The sequence below is a fragment of the Hyperolius riggenbachi genome, chromosome 4, assembly GCF_040937935.1.
Source record: "Hyperolius riggenbachi isolate aHypRig1 chromosome 4, aHypRig1.pri, whole genome shotgun sequence".
In the NCBI taxonomy this organism is placed as follows: Eukaryota; Metazoa; Chordata; class Amphibia; order Anura; family Hyperoliidae; genus Hyperolius; species Hyperolius riggenbachi.
Genome location: NC_090649.1, coordinates 272300991 through 272320935, shown reverse-complemented (window position 1 = coordinate 272320935; position 19945 = coordinate 272300991). Strand labels below are relative to the sequence as shown.

General features: G+C 37.7%; 1 protein-coding gene across 1 annotated transcript in view; it reads right to left on the bottom strand.

The window, feature by feature from the left end:
- Positions 1 to 4504: 4504 nt before the first annotated feature.
- Positions 4505 to 19945, bottom strand: part of NR2E1 (nuclear receptor subfamily 2 group E member 1) — a 51439-nt gene continuing 35998 nt past the window's right edge. The window contains exons 5-9 of the mRNA XM_068279437.1: positions 18633 to 18779; positions 13442 to 13538; positions 12925 to 13074; positions 6649 to 6754; positions 4505 to 5038 (exon numbers count right to left, since the gene is read on the bottom strand). Coding sequence (XP_068135538.1) covers positions 4876 to 5038; positions 6649 to 6754; positions 12925 to 13074; positions 13442 to 13538; positions 18633 to 18779 — 663 coding nt within the window. The 3' untranslated portion in view covers positions 4505 to 4875. The remainder of the gene's footprint in view (positions 5039 to 6648; positions 6755 to 12924; positions 13075 to 13441; positions 13539 to 18632; positions 18780 to 19945) is intronic.

Below are 19945 nucleotides of genomic sequence, written 5' to 3'. Positions count from 1 at the left end.
AATACATTACATGCAATGTATTACGCTCTACTCATTGTGTGCAAGTCTTTATGCGCGTTATTCTGATTATCACAGTTTAGTGACTATACCCCAAAGTATGCTGCACTGTTAAGCTTGATCCATTCATTTAGGGCCTGTTTCCACTACACGCAGATTCTGCATGCTGAAAACTGACTCCAATGAATGCCTGTTTCCACTGAACGCGATTTTTCTGATGCCGATTTCCCATAGGCATTTATTGGAGTCAGTTTTCTGCATGCAGAATCTGCGTCTAGTGGAAACAGGCCCTTAGTCATGTCGGCTTTCTTGTGGGTGTACAGTTTATCTGCGGTTTTGAGATATTTGATTTATGAAGCAACACTTAGCACTACTGTGATGTGTATGTGATCCCGAGTACACCATGCAAAGTCTATGGACTTGTACTCTGTGAGACAGAACAAAGGTGATTTAAAAGGACCACCAGTGTACTTCATAAATATGTTGTATTTTTTTATTTTTACTGCAAGGTGAGTTGAACCATGCATGGCGTGTGATGTTTTGGCTAGTGGTTTTCTCACCTGGAACTGAACTAATTGTGGGCGCTGAGATCACTACTAGGACACATTCTTGCTGCAGGCCACAGATTCTACAGCAGCTCTGACCTCTGACTTTATATCGTCGCATACTCTTACTTTGGACTGTTGATATTCTCATGCAAATAGCTATTCCCTTGCTCAAGTGCAAACTTATAAATATACAATGCTGAAAATCTGAGGGCTCAGACACACTATAAGCACATTTCTGAGCGTTTGCCTCCAGAGCTTTCGGAGAGCTTTTTAAAAATCATGTTAAAATCGTGTGGTTTTACTGTGATTTTAATTTAAGTGAATGTGAACATTTTTTAAAAAGCTCTGGAGGCCAAAAAAGTGCTCTGAAAAGCGCTTATAGGGTGTCTGGACGTTATAAAGCTGCAAGAACTATTGTAAAACCTGGTTCTGTTATTTATTTATTTTTTCAACATCACAGCCTAAAGGTAGCCACTAATTTCTGATCAGATTGGTTGAAAATAATCTCTGTTGATTGGCACAATCGATTATGAATGATTATAAAAAAATAGTCATCCGATTGGGTTTTTGTCAAACCAAAATTTGGATTTGGATTTTCTTGATTGGTTGTGATAGATAGCAAGCAAAGATTGGCTCGTTGATGCTGTAGTGAACGATTTTCTTCCGATCAGAATTTTTGATCAAATTTTTCACTAGAAATTGGACCATTAGTGGCTACCTTGAGTGCTGCACTATAATCTAGATGTGGTGATCAGAAAGCTGCAATGCGTGTAACATTGCAGCTGAAGAACTTCATTTTAACATTGTTACCTTCAAGGTGTCCTCTAAGCATGATCAATGAAACACAAATAATGTCTCCTTGCATTTCATTGTAAACTAGATGCAGCTTGAAATTGGACTAATCAGAATAACTGCAATTACAACTTATTTACATCTCATTAATCATAATTAGGTGTCCACTACTCTGTATGGAGAACCAATGGGCCAGGTAATGGCCTGTAAGTGGTTCACTGAATGTCTTAACAATAACATTTCTATAGCGCTTTTCTTCCATAGGACTCAAAGCGCTTAGGCTCTCTCAGATTCAGTGTTCTTAATAAATGGTTATTGCACTGCTACCATGCCACATTACAAAGATTTGCAGCAGGACATCACATGCCACAGCTGAAATATTGTCCCCTCAATTGACCATTATTTAAAAAGGAACTGTTGCGAAAATCTTAAAATTTAAAACACATACAAATAAGAAGTACATTTCTTCCAGAGTAAAATGAGCCATAAATTACTTTTCTCCTATGTTGCTGTCACTTACAGTAGGTAGTAGAAATCTGACATTGCCGACAGGTTTTGGACTAGCCCATCTTCTCATAGGGGGGTTCTCAGGGTTTTCTTTATTTTTAAAAGCACTTAGTGAATGGCAGTTGCTCCGTCCAACTGTCAAAGTCGTGTACAGCGAGCAGGGAGGCTGGCCAGCATTTTTGTATTAATCATTTTCAGGGAATGTCTATATAAACAATAAAGGCCATGCTGAGAATACCCCATGAAGAGATGGACTAGCCCAAAACCTGTCGGTAATGTCAGATTTCTACTACCTACTGTAAGTGACAGCAACATAGTAGAAAAGTAATTTATGGCTCATTTTACTCTGGGAGAAATGTACTTCTTATTTGTATGTGTTTTAAATTTTAAGATTTTCGTGACGGTTCTTCTTTAAGAAGTGATGTCCTGCAGTGGAGTTTAGGTGCTAAAATACCAGTTCTTTATAATTTAGCACCTCGAGAGATGATTTATGACTTACAAGAAGGTAATGTGAAGTATTAGGGCGTCCACTTGAAATGGTCTTTCTTTTATTTTTTTACTACCAAGTGCTGGCTCCCAGACATTACCATTGCCTTGTCAGTTTCAGCTTACAGCAAACTTATTGATAGTAAATTCAGGAAACTCCGATACAGCTGGTGGCTTAAGTACTATACATAGTAGTATTCATCAATGACCTGTTTTTACGTCTATTGAAAATCTAAATACATAATCAATCAGATCTAATGTCTCCTACTGCTGAACAATTGTACATTGTGGTGCCAAATGGAAAATCTAGGACACATTCTAAAAGGCAAACAGTTCTGATCATTATCATGTGACCTTATATGTGTGGTACCAGACTGCTGAAAATATCACAGGGATGATCAAATTTAAATTTGTGACCACTGAATGACGAAACTTACTCATGCTAACCGTTGCTCTAGTGCCTAGGTTCTCAACGTGTGGTACGCGTACCCCAGGGGGTACTTCTGATGGCTCCAGGGGGTACTAGGGCTTGATATACTTAACCAAGAATAACAAATTTAGAGTTTTAGTATGCTTGAAAATTGTTAAGAACCACTTATCATGTACTACGATTTAATATATATTCGTCAAGGGGTACTTGTGATAATGTTTACTATGCTAGGGGGTACTTGGTGAGTACAGGGTTTTAAAAGGGGTACATACCAATAAAATGTTGAGAAACACTGCTCTAGTGCATACATGTCAAACTCTGGCCTGTGGAACAAATCTGGTCATCAAAATTGCCCTCCAAGTTATTTCCCCCACTTTTCATTATTTTTGGCCCACTCAAGACCCTCAGGGAAGCTATATTGGAGGTGAAGCCCTAGATCACCAGGAAAGCCATATGGTGGAGGATTGGAGGTATGAGAAAAGTAATAGACACCAGGGAAATGTATAGGGGAGGGATAGATGACCACTAAACACGAGGGAGCTTTATAGGGGAGGCATTAGACACCAGGGAAATATATAGGGGAGGAAGGAAGGAAGCTAGTCCCCAGGAACTGTATAGGGGAAGGAGACATTAAACACCAGGGAATTTATAAGGGAGGGAGGTGGCCACTAAACATTGAGGTTTGCCCATGACTTGGTCCCAGTATTCCATTTCGGCCCACTTTGTATTTGAGCTTGAAACCCTTGCTCTAGTGAATCCATCTGGTTTATTATTAGCAGGGCTCTGGTCATTAGCCAGACTTTATGGCAATTATATTTATAACGGTTTACTTTCGAGTGATGATCCATTTTTTTGTTTTGTTTTAGCACTAAAAATTAGGATGTCCATTGTTTTGTCATTGTTTGTGTTCTCAGTCTTAACCATTAATCTTTACGTAGTCCAGTCCACAAGCCAACCACAGTGTTAATTTATGCTTGGAAGAACAAAGAGAAATCGAGAGCCCGATATGGTGTAGTATTGTTAAGTTGGTTGTGGTTAAAAGCAAAATATTTAGATATACTCACAAACATGGGTTACCCATAGGCAACCACTTCAAGTGCATGTGGGGAGTATTAGAACCTGACCCCACTCAGGTTTTTAAGATGTCGCTCTCTGTAGATAGGAAATGGGGTAGCACCCCTCCACCGAGGGTGGACTCAAGATTTCAGCAAGGCTTGGTGTACAGAGGCGCCAGAGTAGAATAAAAACGTTTAAAAACCGTCTAAAAGAGGGGGATGTTCAGGTGGACTTACCTCCCTCAAAAATATAAAACTCAATTGAGTCACAATATATCAATACAAAAATATTTTATTGAACTCCACTTAGTGCAACGCGTTTCGCAGGTGTGGTCCCGCTTCATCAGGCAAACAGGAGTATAACTCAATGGGTCTAGATGCAGAAGTGAGCGCCTCTGTGAGGCAGAGACAGAGGCGCTCTGTGAGACAGAGGCGCTCACTTCTGCATCTAGACCCATTGAGTTATACTCCTGTTTGCCTGATGAAGCGGGACCACACCTGCGAAACGCGTTGCACTAAGTGGAGTTCAATAAAATATTTTTGTATTGATATATTGTGACTCAATTGAGTTTTATATTTTTGAGGGAGGTAAGTCCACCTGAACATCCCCCTCTTTTAGACGGTTTTTAAACGTTTTTATTCTACTCTGGCGCCTCTGTACACCAAGCCTTGCTGAAAAAACAGTGTTAATTTAGGTGACATTCTATTTTGTAGGGACATGCTTTTATTTATTTTTATATAGTCATAAGGAACTGTGAAATATTTCTTATTACAAAAGTTAGTGATACTTATGGGATATGAAGTTGATCTTATGTACACTGCAACTGCATTATTACCAGTCTTGAAGACAAACTGCTTGCTTCCTCTCTTTTGGGCTTACATGGACAAAATGGCATTGAGCACTCCACATGGTATATTTTGATAACATACACATCAATATGATGGATGTTTTCAATAAAAGAAAATTCCTTGATAATGTTTGTGTCCTCAGTTCTGGTCATTTTCAAATGATCGTTGTTTAGTCTTATACAAAAGTTTGTTGTGAGAGAAGTTTTTGAATTCAGATATCGCTGGATTTGTACATGTCTGAGAGCAGCCGTGTGATCGGAACATTGCCTATAGTTTTCTTGAAAAAAACTTCTTCTATTGTTGAAGGGTTGATGGATCTTAAGGCAGGTAGAAGCAGAAGTAACTTCCCAAAACGGCAGGGCTGCGTGGGGTATCTACAAAAACATTAAGCAAAGACATTGTCTAATTAACATGCTGAATGGCATTTAGTTAAAGCGGAATATAACCCAGCATTTCAACTTTGCTCTAAAACATTATTTACAACATATTATATGCAACCAGCATTTTTTTTTACTAGATTGGAAGGGTTACACACAGAGCTTTAAAGTTCCATGGAGAGAAATGCTGCCGCAGCCGAAGTTTATATAGATACATTTAAGTGAACACAATGTAACAAGTGGTGAATGTTACACACTCTCTGGCTGTCCTCCAGCTCCTGCACAGTCAGAGTATGTGTCACATTCCACACTTGTTACATTGTGTTTACTTAAATGTATCTATCTAAACTTCGGATGCATCTGCATTTCTATCCATGGAACTTTAAAGAGGATCTGTAACATCAAAAGATCCCCTTGGGTGTACTCACCTCCGGTGGGGGAAGCCTCCGGATCCTAATGAGGCTTCCCACGCCGTCATCCGTCCCTCAGGGGTCTCGCTGCAGCCCTCCGTTAAAGATAACGTCAATATTTACCTTCCTGGCTCCTGCGCAGGCGCTCTGACGGCTGTCGGCTCCGAACTACATGGAAATACCCGATCGCCGTCGGGGCTGCTCTACTGCGCAGGCGCAAGTTTCCGGCGCCTGCACAGTAGAGCGGACCCGACTGAGATCGGGTATTTCCGTGTAGTTCGGAGCCGAAAGCAGCCACAGCGCCCCCGCTGGAGCCAGTAAAGGTAAATATTGAACAGACAGTCGGGTCTGTCGCCGGCTGTTCGGAGGGCTGCAGCGAGACCCCCGTGGGACAGAGGACGGCGTGGGAAGCCTCATTAGGATCCAGAGGCTTCCCCCACCCGAGGTGAGTACCCCCCAGGGGATGTTTTTGATGTTACAGAGTCTCTTTAAAGCTCTGTGTGTAACCCTTCCAATGCTGGTCTAGTAAAAAAAAAATGCTGGTTGCATATAATATGCTGTAAATAATGTTTTAGAGCAAAGTTGAAATGCTGGGTTATATTCCGCTTTAAAGCAGAAGTACTGATTAATATTGAAAAATCTATGAAGAAATTTTTATGTGCTTATCTTGTTTTAGGAACAGTTCTGTCTGATCTTCTTCTTCAGACATACAACCCCCATCTACTCCTAGACACTTAGATGACAACAGTGATGAAGCTGGTATACCCTCTTCTAATAGTCACTATGTCATGATCTTTTCAGCCACAACCACTCTGCTAAGAGATTGAATGCAAAGCTCCTCCCCCATTTTTCCCAAAGTTCCTTTGCCCAAAAGGGTTGCAACAGAGCCTTCATAAATAATTGAATAACTTTGTGTCACCAAGAAGAGCTGCCACCTGAGTATCTTGGGGGGAAATGGGTTTAGGATATTAGAAGAGGAGGGATGCTTAGGGCATCGCTGCAAGGGAATGGATGTATGTACATTTTTCTGTCCACCGGTATTTTCTACAATTTTACGGCTTTAAAATTGTAGATGTGTTGAGCACAAAATCAATAAACTGACATCATTGGCAAGTAATTCCTTACTTAGAAGGAGAAAAGAAAAGCAATAAAATGCATTACGTGTAAAAGGGCCCTATGGGTACGTAATCTTGTTACCTGGTATGTATGTAGCTGTTGAGAGTTAGCTGAGCCTCATCCTGTAGGGCTGCAATGGCTGCAGCATTTCTGAAACTTCTTAGTTCAGAGCCACTGTGCGTCGGTACTGAATAAAGAAGAAACGTTTCCATTGTTGTCACAGAAGAAGTACTGAATGATAACATAATACATTCTAATACATGTAATTGATTTTCTCCACCATTACAAATTAAGCATAATATTAGTGCTACGCAAGATGTAGTTTTATAATTTAATATACATTTTTTTTAAATATAAATCAAAGTAAGCTCAAATTACAATTATTTCTCTGTTTGGAGTGCTGTCTGCCTTCAGATTCTCATGTTTTTGCACAGAGCAGAAGCCATATTTACTCTTCTTGCCCACATGAAAAACTTAGTGATGGCAGCATGCTGTGATACTCCTATCTGACATTTTCTTTTTTAAACTGCATGACATAACAATGCTCCTCTAAGCAGATGTACATTTAAAATACAGTAAAACCTTGGATTAGAGTAACTTGGTTTAAAGCGGAATATAACCCTGCATTTCAACTTTGCCCTAAAACATTATTTACAGTATATTATATGCAACCAGCATTTTTTTTTACTAGACCAGCATTGGAAGGGTTACACACAGCTTTAAAGTTCCTTTAGATTTCTGCAGACGCATCCGAAGCTGACATAGATACATTTTATTTACATAAATGTATCTAAGTGTTGAATGTGACTCACCCTCTCTGACTGAGGAGCTGGAGAACAGCCAAAGAGTGTGTAACATTTATAACTTGTTACATTCTATTTAGTTAAAATGTATCTATCTGAACTTCTGCATATCTCTCCACGGAACTTTAAACCTCCGTGTTTAACCCTTCCAATGCTGGTCTAGTAAAAAAAAAATGCTGGTTGCATATAATATGCTGTAACTAACGTTTTAGAGCAAAGTTGAAATGCAGGGTTATATTCCGCTTTAAGAGCGCTTTGCAATACAAGCAAAAATTATTGTGAAATTTTGACTTGATATACAAGCAAAAAAAGTATACATGCGTCACGTCATCACAACTGAGCGATAGTTCTTCTCCCTTTAGCGCTGCAGGATTGACTTAATTGGGCTTAATCTGAGTGTAGAGACTGAGCAAAGTCACATTTCCTCGAAAGCAACGGTCACTGGAAAAGGTTCTGGTTAAAGCCACACAAAAAAAAGGTTGGGGAGAGGCAACAGATGGCAATGATTCTGTTAGTTATAGTGAAAGTCTTGTTTACATTTTTGTTTTATACAATTTTACTATAACTGTTTTGAATTGCGGAACAAATTACCTGGGTTTCCATTAATTCTTATGGGGTAATTTGGTTTGATATAAGAGTGCTTTGTATTACATGCATGTTTTCGAAACAAATTATGCTCGCAAACCAAGGTTCCACTGTACATAGTTTACATACCTTGTTAACCCTTCCCAAACCAAATTGAATTGTTTTTCTTTTACACCACAAAAGTGGCCTTAATTAATCATTACCTACAGAACTCCAGTGATGAAAGTTCAGAGTCCTCCCATAGCTCAGATTTCTGTTTTTGGTGGTGTAACAGTTAGTCAGATGTGTGTATATACTGTAGTGTAAGAGTTCTGTTCATGTTTCTGATTGAAGTCTGACTGGATTAACCACATGCTTGTTTCAGGTGTGTGATCCAGACACTACTGCAGCCAAAGAGATAAGCAGGACTGCCAGGCAACCGGTATTGTTTAAAAGGAAATTGATATAGTAGTCACCATATTGCTCTCAGTTCAGGTGTACTTTAAGTCAGACTTCCATAGTCATAACTGTGTATATGTGTCCCCTGATGACATTGCTTTCAACTCTAGCAATCCTTCCAAGTTATTCATTCTCCTCTGCAGGGCTGTGGAGTCGGTACAAAAATCATTTGACTCTGACTCCTCAGTGTATGAAACCACCGACTCCGACTCCAGGTACCCAAAATTCCTTTGACTCCTCGACTCCGACTCCTTAGTCTAATTTTTACAAAGGCTATGGATTTGGTTAAAAAAAATGATCTGACTCCTCAGTTTATTGAAATCACCGACTCCAGGTACCCAAAATTACTCCGACCCCACAGGCCTCCTCCTCTGATGTTTACTGATATTTTAGGAACTTGAAATGTCTGCACCGTCCCCTCTTTATAGAGCAGAACAAGCTGTACTCGAACAGTATGTCTATACAGTGACTATTCCAAAAGTGCCCTTTGACAGGATCTGAACGAATGGCCATTTTAGGCATAGGCAACCTAATGCCTAAGGTGATACATGTAGTAGGGGGCACCACAGAATTATTTTTAGCACACTGGCTCTTATTCAATTCATTTTTTTTCCTACATGATATTTTCACACCTTATCAATAAAGTGACTTTTAAGCAGCCAGCAAGCAAGAAAATAGAATAATTTGTACAGTAATTTTCCCCTGCTTTTTGGTATTTCTTTAATTGCATCGTGGTGAAAAGTTATTTTAATCATAAGATGAAGTGAAAACTCATGAGAAAAAGTTATTTGTATATGGGCCACTGTGTTTTATGGAATTCTTAGACACAACTGCCAGTTCCACCTTGAAAGGGAAGGATGGACATTTTAACACTTAAATTGGCACTGCTAATTAACGTAGCACTCAATGGCATGGCCATGAAATGCCAGGTGCTATTAATGTGTTAATTAGTCTGTGTAAAGCCTTGTACACATTACAAGGCTTGTACAATACTGTTGCCTGGCAAAGATCGGTTCTCTATCCCTTGAGCGACATGCAGTGCCGACACTACAGATGTTCAGCCTCCCGCCTAGTGACACATCTGCAGCTATGTGAGTGTGGTAAAATGAGTGGCAAGTGGAAGAGAATGGGGAGAACAATGCGATCGGGTGTTGGGGATTGCTAAATTTGCTAAAGGTCTGGCATGCTGGATCTTAAGCAAAAGTTGTGTGGCCATTGCACACATACTGGATTCACGCTAGATTCGCTGCCAATGCGGTCTTTATTGGTCATCACTCCAGCATTTGTACATTGCTTTAGATTAGGTCTGTAAAGTTGAAACTCCTCCTGGATTTCGACGGCAATACTCTGACCTGTAAAGTCCCAGGCTGTACAGAAGTGGAAATGTTTTTGTATAAAGTGGCTACACTCCCCTCAATAAAGTCTTGGGAATGGTTTGTTGTATGGGTTAGTGAGTTTGGGCCAGTAAGGGTGAGACCATATATTGGCTAACTGAATAAAGTGAAAATTCAAGGTTTCAGAATAATGCAGTGATGATGTGGGCCAGGTTTACACCTGGGAGAGCAACTGGGTAACGCAGATTTCTATGACAGCATTCATGCCGACATTCATGCTAGATATTCGATTGGCATTTTGTCTCTACAATTGTTACATTAATTATTAAGTTTCCTGCTTGTAGTAAATAACTGAAAATGAATACAATGTAAAATAAAATGGTCAAGAGGGATAAATCATCAAAGCTTCAGGGCACAATTGGGTTCAGTAATGTGTATCTGACTTGGTGTATATCATTGATTTATCGATTAAATTGATAAGAAATGTTGTTCATATTCTAATGCATACATTAAGAAATGACGACGTAAAGCATCAGGTCCAGCAGAGAACTGATTACATCATTCCATCTATAGGAAAGCAGACTCCTTATTTTTAGCTGTTCTTTTGAATGGCATGTTTAGTCTCATGAGTGTGTTTTAGATAAGAGGAAAATAAATACAGGCAAAACATCTATGTATCATCTAATAATTGGTTTCTCTCCTGTCTCACCAGCTTTACATTCCAGAGTCACACCATTTGGATTTGAATAGAAGAGGAGGGAAATCCAATAAGCATCTTAGTACAGGGTGAAAAAAAAAACATTTAATGTAATATCATAGCCCCTATAAAGTCTGGGCAAATCCAGGCAAGTGAACATTCATTGTCACTATCAGGTTTACAGCAAACTGGCACCTTTGGTAGCGAGCTAGTGTAAATAAAGTTATGAGGTGAAAGTGGACTTAAAGGGGCACTACAGCGAAAAACTGTATAATTTAAAATATGTGCAAACATATACAAATAAGTACATTTTATCCAGAGTAAAATGAGCCACAAATTACTTTTCTCCTATGTTGCTGTCCTTTACAGTAGGTAGTAGAGATCTGACAGAAGTGACAGGTTTTGGACTAGTCCATCTCTTTATAGGGGATTCTTAGGGATCTATTTATTTTCAAAAGCACTTAGTGAATGGCAGTTGCTCTGTCCAACTGCCAAAAAACTGTGTAGTGAGCAGGGAAGCTGGCCAGCATCATTGTTTAAATTCTTTTTAGGGATTATCTTTATAAAGAATAAAAGCCTTGCTGAGAATCCCCTATGAAGAGATGGGCTATTCCAAAACCTGTCACTTCTGTCAGATTTCTACTGCCTACTGTAAGTGACAGCAACATAGGAGAAAAGTAATTTATGGCTTATATTACTCTGGAAAAAAATGTACTTCTTATTTGTATATGTTTGCACATATTTTAAATTTTAAAATTTTTCACTGTAATTGCCCCTTTAAAACATCAAAGCAGGTCCTTGTAGGAAGTAGGAAATAGTTAGAAATCATGAGATGCAGAAGTTTAAAGCCATGAATGTAATTGTTGCTGTTCTTTTTTCATTGAATATGTTTATTGATGCTTCCAAAGGTTATAAACATACATACTGTAGCATAAGTCAATGTTCAAGCTAAGATATATAATATTCTAATGAGAAAAGAGAAAACCACAACTGTTTCCCAGTGTACAAATCTATGGATGAATTATGACACAAAACAAGCCAGTTTGTAACATGGCATCTTTCAGAGTTAATTGGTTTACTTGAGACATCTCCAGAATAACACTTTTCCTTAAAAATGTAAATTAAATCTACCACTTCCTGGTCTTATATAAATCAAGGTCTGCACTATGGACTACTACTTCTTACTACAAATCATTTTTTTTATTTTAATATTAACAAACAGTACCCAAATATGTGTAGATGAGTAATCTATCCATCATGTTATGTATGAAATGACTAACCATTCATTTTCTGCTTTCTGAAGTAAAGGTCCTGCTGCAATGATTGTATTGGCTACTCAGCTGATCATGTGACACTTTTCAGTCTTCCAGCAGTCAGCAATATTGCTTTCAAAGCTGAGTTTGCTTTTAAACTTGCTTTTAGAAGAGTAGCCCAAGACAGGAAAATTGCCTTTCCTCCTTCACCACCAAACCTTACATTTGGCACATAATGTGGACACAGGCTTTCATCTATCAAGCACTGACTTGTTTGTCAGACTACTAGACTGGAAGCACGATGCTCTATTTAAAAATGCATTTCTACTGCCCCAGAGAGCAGTGTTCTATACTCCATTGTAGTCAGATGGCATTGCCGTGGACATTGTACACTTGAATTCAGCTGCAACAAACATTTCATGTCCTGAGGTTACCTTCAAAAGCAATTTAGAACTTGAGCGTGAGTGTTGCAAATGGAGACGATTTGTCTGCACCGCAAGCTTCAGCATTTAGAAGTCCTATGAGTTTCTGTGGGCTATTGCTTCATGTTTACGCGTTAAGACATTTGTGCTTCACACAGAACTAATGGCTGACTGGGGAAGGCCAAGCAGAGCAGTTTGAGGAGTGGGCACCAATAACAGTGTTACACTGAAACTCATTGATAGCATCATCATTTTCTGTGAAAAAAATGACTACATAAACTTATTCATAGTCAGTATATTTGACTAACATAGTCATATGCACTCATTAGAATAATTGTCCACATACAGTGGCTTGCAAAAGTATTCGGCCCCCTTGAAGTTTTCCACATTTTGTCATATTACTGCCACAAACATGAATCAATGTTATTGGAATTCCACGTGCAAGACCAATACAAAGTGGTGTACACATGAGAAGTGCAGTTATTTATTTGTAAAAAAAAATTGGAATCATGTATTATTTTCGTTCCACTTCTCACGTGTACACTACTTTGTATTAATCTTCCATGTGGAATTCCAATAAAATTGATTCATGTTTGTGGCAGTTATGTGACAAAATGTGGAAAATTTCAAGGGGGCCGAATACTTTTGCAAGCCACTGTACTTTTAGCCAAGTGGTGCATAGTGACTGGTAGTGAAACCAGAATTTAACACGAGATAGAAGAAGCAATTACCCTCATTTTTTTTTAAAGGGGAGATGATTATTTATTTCATTAATACAAATAGATATTCAGTAAAAATGACAAGAAACTTTTAACTAATACATACCAGCTTTAAAAGTGACAATACATTTGAGACAGGCAAACTCTGTTGCGTCTAGCCGTAACTGTCGAAATCTCGCCACGACTTCTTGTAAAGACTGGATCTCAGCAATAATTTTATTCAACTTCTGAGTTTCAGTGTTATCGTTGTTCATTCCTAAAATCAAAACATATCAAATGCAGTATAGTTTTTATACCTTTCATTTCCAATCCAAGTGAATGTATGCCACTTAACTTGGATGTGTCATTATAGTCTAAACTATTTCTGTGTAGATATTATGAAAATGATAATAAAGTACTCTTTTGGATGATAACAAACACTGTGATTAGCATTTCAATGACGATACAGGCAGTTATGAATACAACAGGACAACACTATTTGCATTTAAATATAGATTTATACATGACAGGTATGGTCTATTGTTCACACGGGATTTGTTATTCTTCTCATGTTGTCTGTATTCTCGGCTATGTATTTTAATGTTAATTTCTACAACAAAGTCATTAAATTGAGCAGTCCTTACCAGATACAGCCAGTAGTGTGCTAGCGTCAACCGGGATGGCCCATTGTGCTATTCCCAGAACAAATAGCTCTCTCCATGCATCTTCCAGGAGCATCAGCTGTGATACAATATATAAATGATAGCTTTACAAGCACATAAGCCATACATGTCTCTTACAATTCACAGCCACTCTTTGTATCTGAATATTTTATCTCATTTATGTACCGCCAATGACACTCAGAAATGAATGAGGTTTGTAGTACACTACAGATTAGATTAGAACTGTTCATATACAAAATGTGAGAGTTCTGCTTGATCCTAAGTGGGTTGTAAAGGAGAAAATGTAAAAATTGCAAGAGCTACTGTACAAGATGCTCTACTTGAGGCATGTTTATATACATTCTCCCTATTCTTTCCAGTTTAGATTACTAAGTCTGTATTCACAAATGGTGTATTTACAAAGAAGAAAATGGGCATAAGCAACAGTAATTATCTGTGTTCACATTAGAATTTTGCAGTTATGCAAAACTAAATAATTTATCCTTCAGTTCAGTTGAAAAGTATAAAATAAAAGACCTGACAGAAAACAAATATGTAGGGCAATGATGTTAATAATAATATTTTATATTCAGAGTAAAATAAGAATGGAAAAGATCTTTTCACAGGTGAAAATGTATCACTGCTATGATTATTTAAGAGTCACTGGGCCCATATGCAATTCACTTTTTCACCCGAGTTTTCTCCTAGGAGATATTTTCACAATTTGTAAATAAAATGCCCTTCAATGGCTTCAGTTTACAGTCGTTTTTCACCTTATGCATCCGAGCAATTTTCACCTCCCATTCATTCACCAATAACTTTATCACTACCTATCATATTGAATTGATTTACATCTTGTTTTTTCTGCTACCAATTTGGCTTTCTTTGGGTGGTACATTTTGCTAAGAATTATTTTTTTCTAAATGCATTTTAACAGGAATATTAAGGAAAAATGAAAAAAAAAATATTTCTCAGTTTTCAGCCATTATAGCTTTAAAATAATACATGCTACCATAATTAAAAATCCACGTATTTTATTTGCACACTTGTCCCGGTTATTATACAATTTAAATTATGACCCTATCACAATATATGGCTCGGTTTTGCATCATCACTATTTACAAGCTTATAATTTAAAAAAATAGTAGTAATATACCCTCTTCTCATGCATATTAAAAAAGTTCAGACCCTTAGGTAACTTTTTTTTTATTGTCATTTTTTTTTCATTAAAAAAATTATTTGGGTATTTTTGGGTGTGTGGGGGTAAACAGTTAATTTTAAATGTAATAAAATGTATTTATTTAAAAAAAATGTATATAGATGTAGTTTTACTATTTGGCTACAAGATGACCACAGTCAATTTTTTTTCTTTAGTCCTGTAAGCATGCGCCCACGCTTACAGGAAGTGAAGGGAGGACGGGAAACTTTTTTTTCTTTTGAAAGATTGCGGCTTCTGAAACAAGCCATGGGTCTTTCTAATGGGGACTTAGATCAATGAATGGGAACTGTGTTCCCATTGATTGATCTCCAGGCTAACGGGCAGCGGCACGGGAGAATGCAGCAGTGCAGTAGTAGCCTTTTCGACATAGCAGCTACGTCCAAAAGGCAAAGTAGTTAAACTGCCAGCCAGCAAACAAATACTCAATATAATTTTTAAAGTATTGTTTCATCTGCTTTTTGATACTTTTTCAATTGCAAAGTGCTAAAAAGTTATTTTAAATCGAAGATAAAAATGTATCTCCTAGGAGAAAACTGGTGAGAGAAAGGTGAATTGCATATGGCCAACTGGCCCTTTTTCAATTCATTTTTTCTCCTAATGCTGGGAATACACGGTACCGCTCGATTGAGCCATTTAGATGGCTCGATTGATAATTTCCGACATGTCAGATCACCCGCCCGATTGATTCTGCACTCGATACCGCATGGGGGACAATGGAAAAAGATAAGGAAAACTAGCAAAAGATAAGAGAATCGCCCGCAGGGTCAAGCAGGGAATCGATCGGGCGCCATAATCGAGCTGCGGAAACACACCATATATTCCCAGCATAAGTTTTCTCCTTGTAGATAATTTTTCATCTTCATTTAAAATCACTTTTCAGCACTTTGCAATTGAAAAAGTACAGAACAGTGGGTAAAAAAGTACTGTCATAATTATTGACATATTAAAAGTATTTTTGCTGGTTTAAGAGGCAATTTATTGATTATGTGTGAAAAGATCACCTAGGAGAAAACCTAGGAGGAAAAGTGAATTGAATAAGGGCCACCGCCGTGTCATACTACATATTTGTACATTGATATGGGTCTTATTTTCTCATTTACAAAATACTCTTTATCAATCATTTCATATTGTCGCTCTACTATAGCAAAGTGTAGAATGCCTTCTTAAAGTGAATGTATAGCTATTACTTAAGTTTCTTTCATTTAATTTGTTTACCACTAAAAATTGCAAATTTGTATGTATGTATGTTTTAGTAAGTTTTCTGTTGTTCCTGCACCACTTCAAGAGAGTCACTTCACTGCTGCAGCAAAAACAAGTCTCTAACATTCAAAGAGCAAAGTCCTCAGACTTTGTAATGGATTACTAAGGCTATTTTCTTTTTTTTTAATGTTATGTTTTGTTCACTGCTCTTAAGATTATTTGGCCTTTCTTGCACTTACAATGCTTACCAATCAAACCTGTAGGGGGAGCCCTAAACATACATCACATTTTTCATTTGCAATTTTTAATATTTACCAGATTAAACAAACAGTACAAAATATTTTAAGTCCTGTCTAATTAAACATTTAATATACATTTAATAGAATTTGGAATAAAAACGTAAAAAAAAATGTAGTTTTTGCAAAATAAAATGGAAAACCTTATGCTGCATAAATGAACAGTTTCTCATGTCAGCCTCAGCAACCTCCAGCTGCCTCATCATTCCCTTTTCTCCCAGTCCATCTGACACCATATGATACACTGATATTTATCAGGAAGGCATGGCTTCAGCTGATGGAGAACTAACTCTCCCCCTTATGCCCAGGGGAGTGAACTGCTGGAGCAGTCTGTTTAGTTTTTACTTTGCAAAAGCTAAATTGTGTTTTACAAAAAATGCACAATTATTTAAAATAATATTTTATGAAATGCATAAAAAATTGAACCTGAACGCGGCTTTAACATTTTCTTTTTAGTACCGCACTTTATAAATTAAAAAAAAAAAGAGAAATTGTATACATTCTTTTAACCGCCTCCCGACCGCCTAATGCCGGTGGGAGGGTGGCGGCGCCTGGACCGCCTAATGCTGGGAATACACGTTAAGTTTTTACTTTAGATAGATGGGTTCGATAGATAAATTCCAACCTGTTGGATCTGGTCGATTCTACTTTCGTTTCGATTCTCCTCATTCAAGTGAATGTAATTGATAAGAAAAGATAAGGAATCGAGAGGGGAATCGAGCAGAGAATCAAGAGTAGAATCGATCGAAAGCGAAAACGACGGCAAGAACGAACGCAAAAACGCATCGTGTATTCCCAGCATAACACCAATATGCATCAGGTCATGGAGGTTTACATTAACAGGGAATGCATGCGCACGCATTCCCTGCTGAGTAACACAGCGGGGGTCTGTTAACAGCGTGCGAGTTGCGATCGGAGCTAGCAGGCTGTTAGAAAACAAACAAACCAATAAGCATTTGTACAGCGCTGCGATTTAGCGTAGTGCTGTACAAGGGACAGCCCTGTCATTTAGCTGTCTTTCTGATTGGCTCGCAATGTAATCCCTCACATAGGCTGATGCCTATGAGAGGGTAGTGTAATGTATGGATCGCAGTCAGGGCCAATTCAGGGGGAGGGAGGTAAAGGGGAAAAGAAGATTTTTATTTAAAAAAACATCTTTTAAAATTAATTAAAAAAATAAAAAAAATGGCAGTAGCATAAATTTCTCCATTAGTGGGAAGAAAAGGAGATAAAATTCATTTGAGTGGTAAGTTGTATTGAACTGCTGAATTGTGACGAACTACTGAATTGTAAAAAAAATTGCCTGGTCACTAGGGGTGTATAAACCTGTGGTCCTCAAGTGGTTAAAAACACAAGGTTACATCTCAAATGCCCCTCAAAAATTATAAATAAATAAATGTAAGAGGAAGCTAAAGGTAGCCTTATATAACTCGATCCCACCTGTGAGTGGACAGCCCAATACAACACTCTGGTAAGAATTATGGTGACCATACATGGTACAATAAAAACGTTTGATTATCCCGTTTATTCGATCTAAATGATCGAATCGAATGAAAGTTGAAAATATTTTTTTTCTATCAAGAAATTCGAACGATTATCCATTTTTTTTTCGAGAAAAATCAGATCGGACATGCTGGAAAAATCTTTATATTCGATCTACCGGAATAATTGGACTAAATTATCTAATCGAAAAAAAATGAAAAATTGTACCATGTATGGGCACCCTAAAGATTTTTTTCGATTCGATAATTTAGTTTGATTATTCCGGTAGATCGAATATAAAGATTTTTCCAGCATGTCCGATGTGATTTTTCTCGAAAAAAATGGATAATCGTTCGAATTTCTTGATCGAAAAAAACCCCATATTTTCAACTTTTATTAGATTCGATCATTTAGATCGAATAAACAGGAAAATCAAATGTTTTTATTGTATAGTGTATGGGCACCATAAGTGACAAAAGTGAACATTTCAGATCCTTGTAAGTTTTTTTTTGTTACACACACAAATTGTTGGAAAAAATCTATACAGTGGAGCCGGTTCTTTTTCTTTCTCAATGAGCAAAGCAACTAACAGACGAACCAATCATGTGCTGCTCCCTCTTCCTGGGTGCATTGCAGAATAGAAGGAAGATAAGAAGCAGGTCTGACTGTCTGTACTATTCAAGGACAAACAGATGTCCCTCCAGTCATCTCTCATCACAGACTGATAATTTTGATGCACCAATATTTTCATCGGACACTCCATGAGACATCTACCTGAAAACTCAAACTGTCATCTGAAGGCATCTCACTTATCTCACACTACACTATTTGTAAAGAATTGGGAGGAATGAGTGAGTTCATTCTAATAAATTTCAAACAACTCCTATTTGTAAATGTCTGTTGATTATGTAAACAAAAGGTAATCAAACAGTAATTGTAAAACAATGCCTCCTGTTTGTGATCCTTCACCACTCACCTGATCCTGTAGGGAGAGAGTAGAAAAAGCTGGTACGCTCTTTGCCCATTTAATGCTCATGAACAGAAGTCGAGCTGCAGATTCACAAACGGACTCAGTGGCTACCTCATAGAGATATAATGGAGCTCCATTCACTTCATGTGGGTACTAGAGCACAATAGAAATATGCATTTTAGTTATTACATGGTGCTGTATTGTAAATATTACAGTAACAATTCATAAATGATAATAAACCATATAAGCATCTCAGGAAATATACTGTACCAAGAAAAAAAAAATTCTTGGATCCTTAAAAAAAATTTGGCGCATCTCAAAAGAAGCTATCCTCTGATGTGAATGTTTTCTAACATTGTACTTTAAAAAAAAATAATAAAAAGAATATATAGTATGTTTTATTTCATTTATCTGTTAGGCTTTAATGTAATTTTGTTTTTTCAAGAAAATTTCAATTATTACAAAGTTTACTTTTTTTAGCACCACCTATTGGTTTGATCCATGATTTGCTGCTTTATAGCTAAGTTACAATAAGCCCACAATGATTAACAGGGCTTGTTTTTTTAATGTTACACAATTGTTTACCATAGGTCGTAAAGCAAAATACTGTCTTCTCAGCAGAAGTTTTCAGTCAAACCAGCAAGTGGAGCTCCATAAAAAATGAAATATTAATGTGTAATATGTCTCACATTACTATTTGAAAAAAAAGCCATATGAAATACATTAGACATATTAGTGAAAATGCTGTACATTTCTTTTAAACGAATACTATACTATACTATAAGTAAACAATTTTTCAAAATCTTCAAATGTAATGAATGGAAGTGGCAGCTACAGCTTATTTTTTACTTTAATCGTTCTATAGTTTCAGAAAGTTGGTATCCCTTTAAGAGGAATGGCTCATGTTCATGGGGGAGACAGCTTTGGTTAGAACAGTGCAGAGTAATTTATTTGCAGCTTCCCTCACACCACAGCTTGTTCTGAAACATGCGACTACCGCAGTGTGCTCTGCTCCTATTGTGGCAGGCAAATCGTTACAGGAGCGAGAGTCTCTCACTCCTGATGTAAGCCATCGCACATATGCCTGAACAGAAGTGACCCGAAGCGTGAATTTGAATATAAATTTACCAGCGGTAGTTTGCCAAGCTGCGCTTGCTATAACGCTGCCCAGTCCAGGCCAATGCACAGAAGCTCACATCAGAGGGAGACCTCCTCTCATCTGACAAACTCATCTCCTCTGCCTGAATAGGAATGAGAGTACTCGCTCCTCATGCTAGCCTAATGCGGTGGTCACGTGATTCAAAACACGCTGTGCTGTG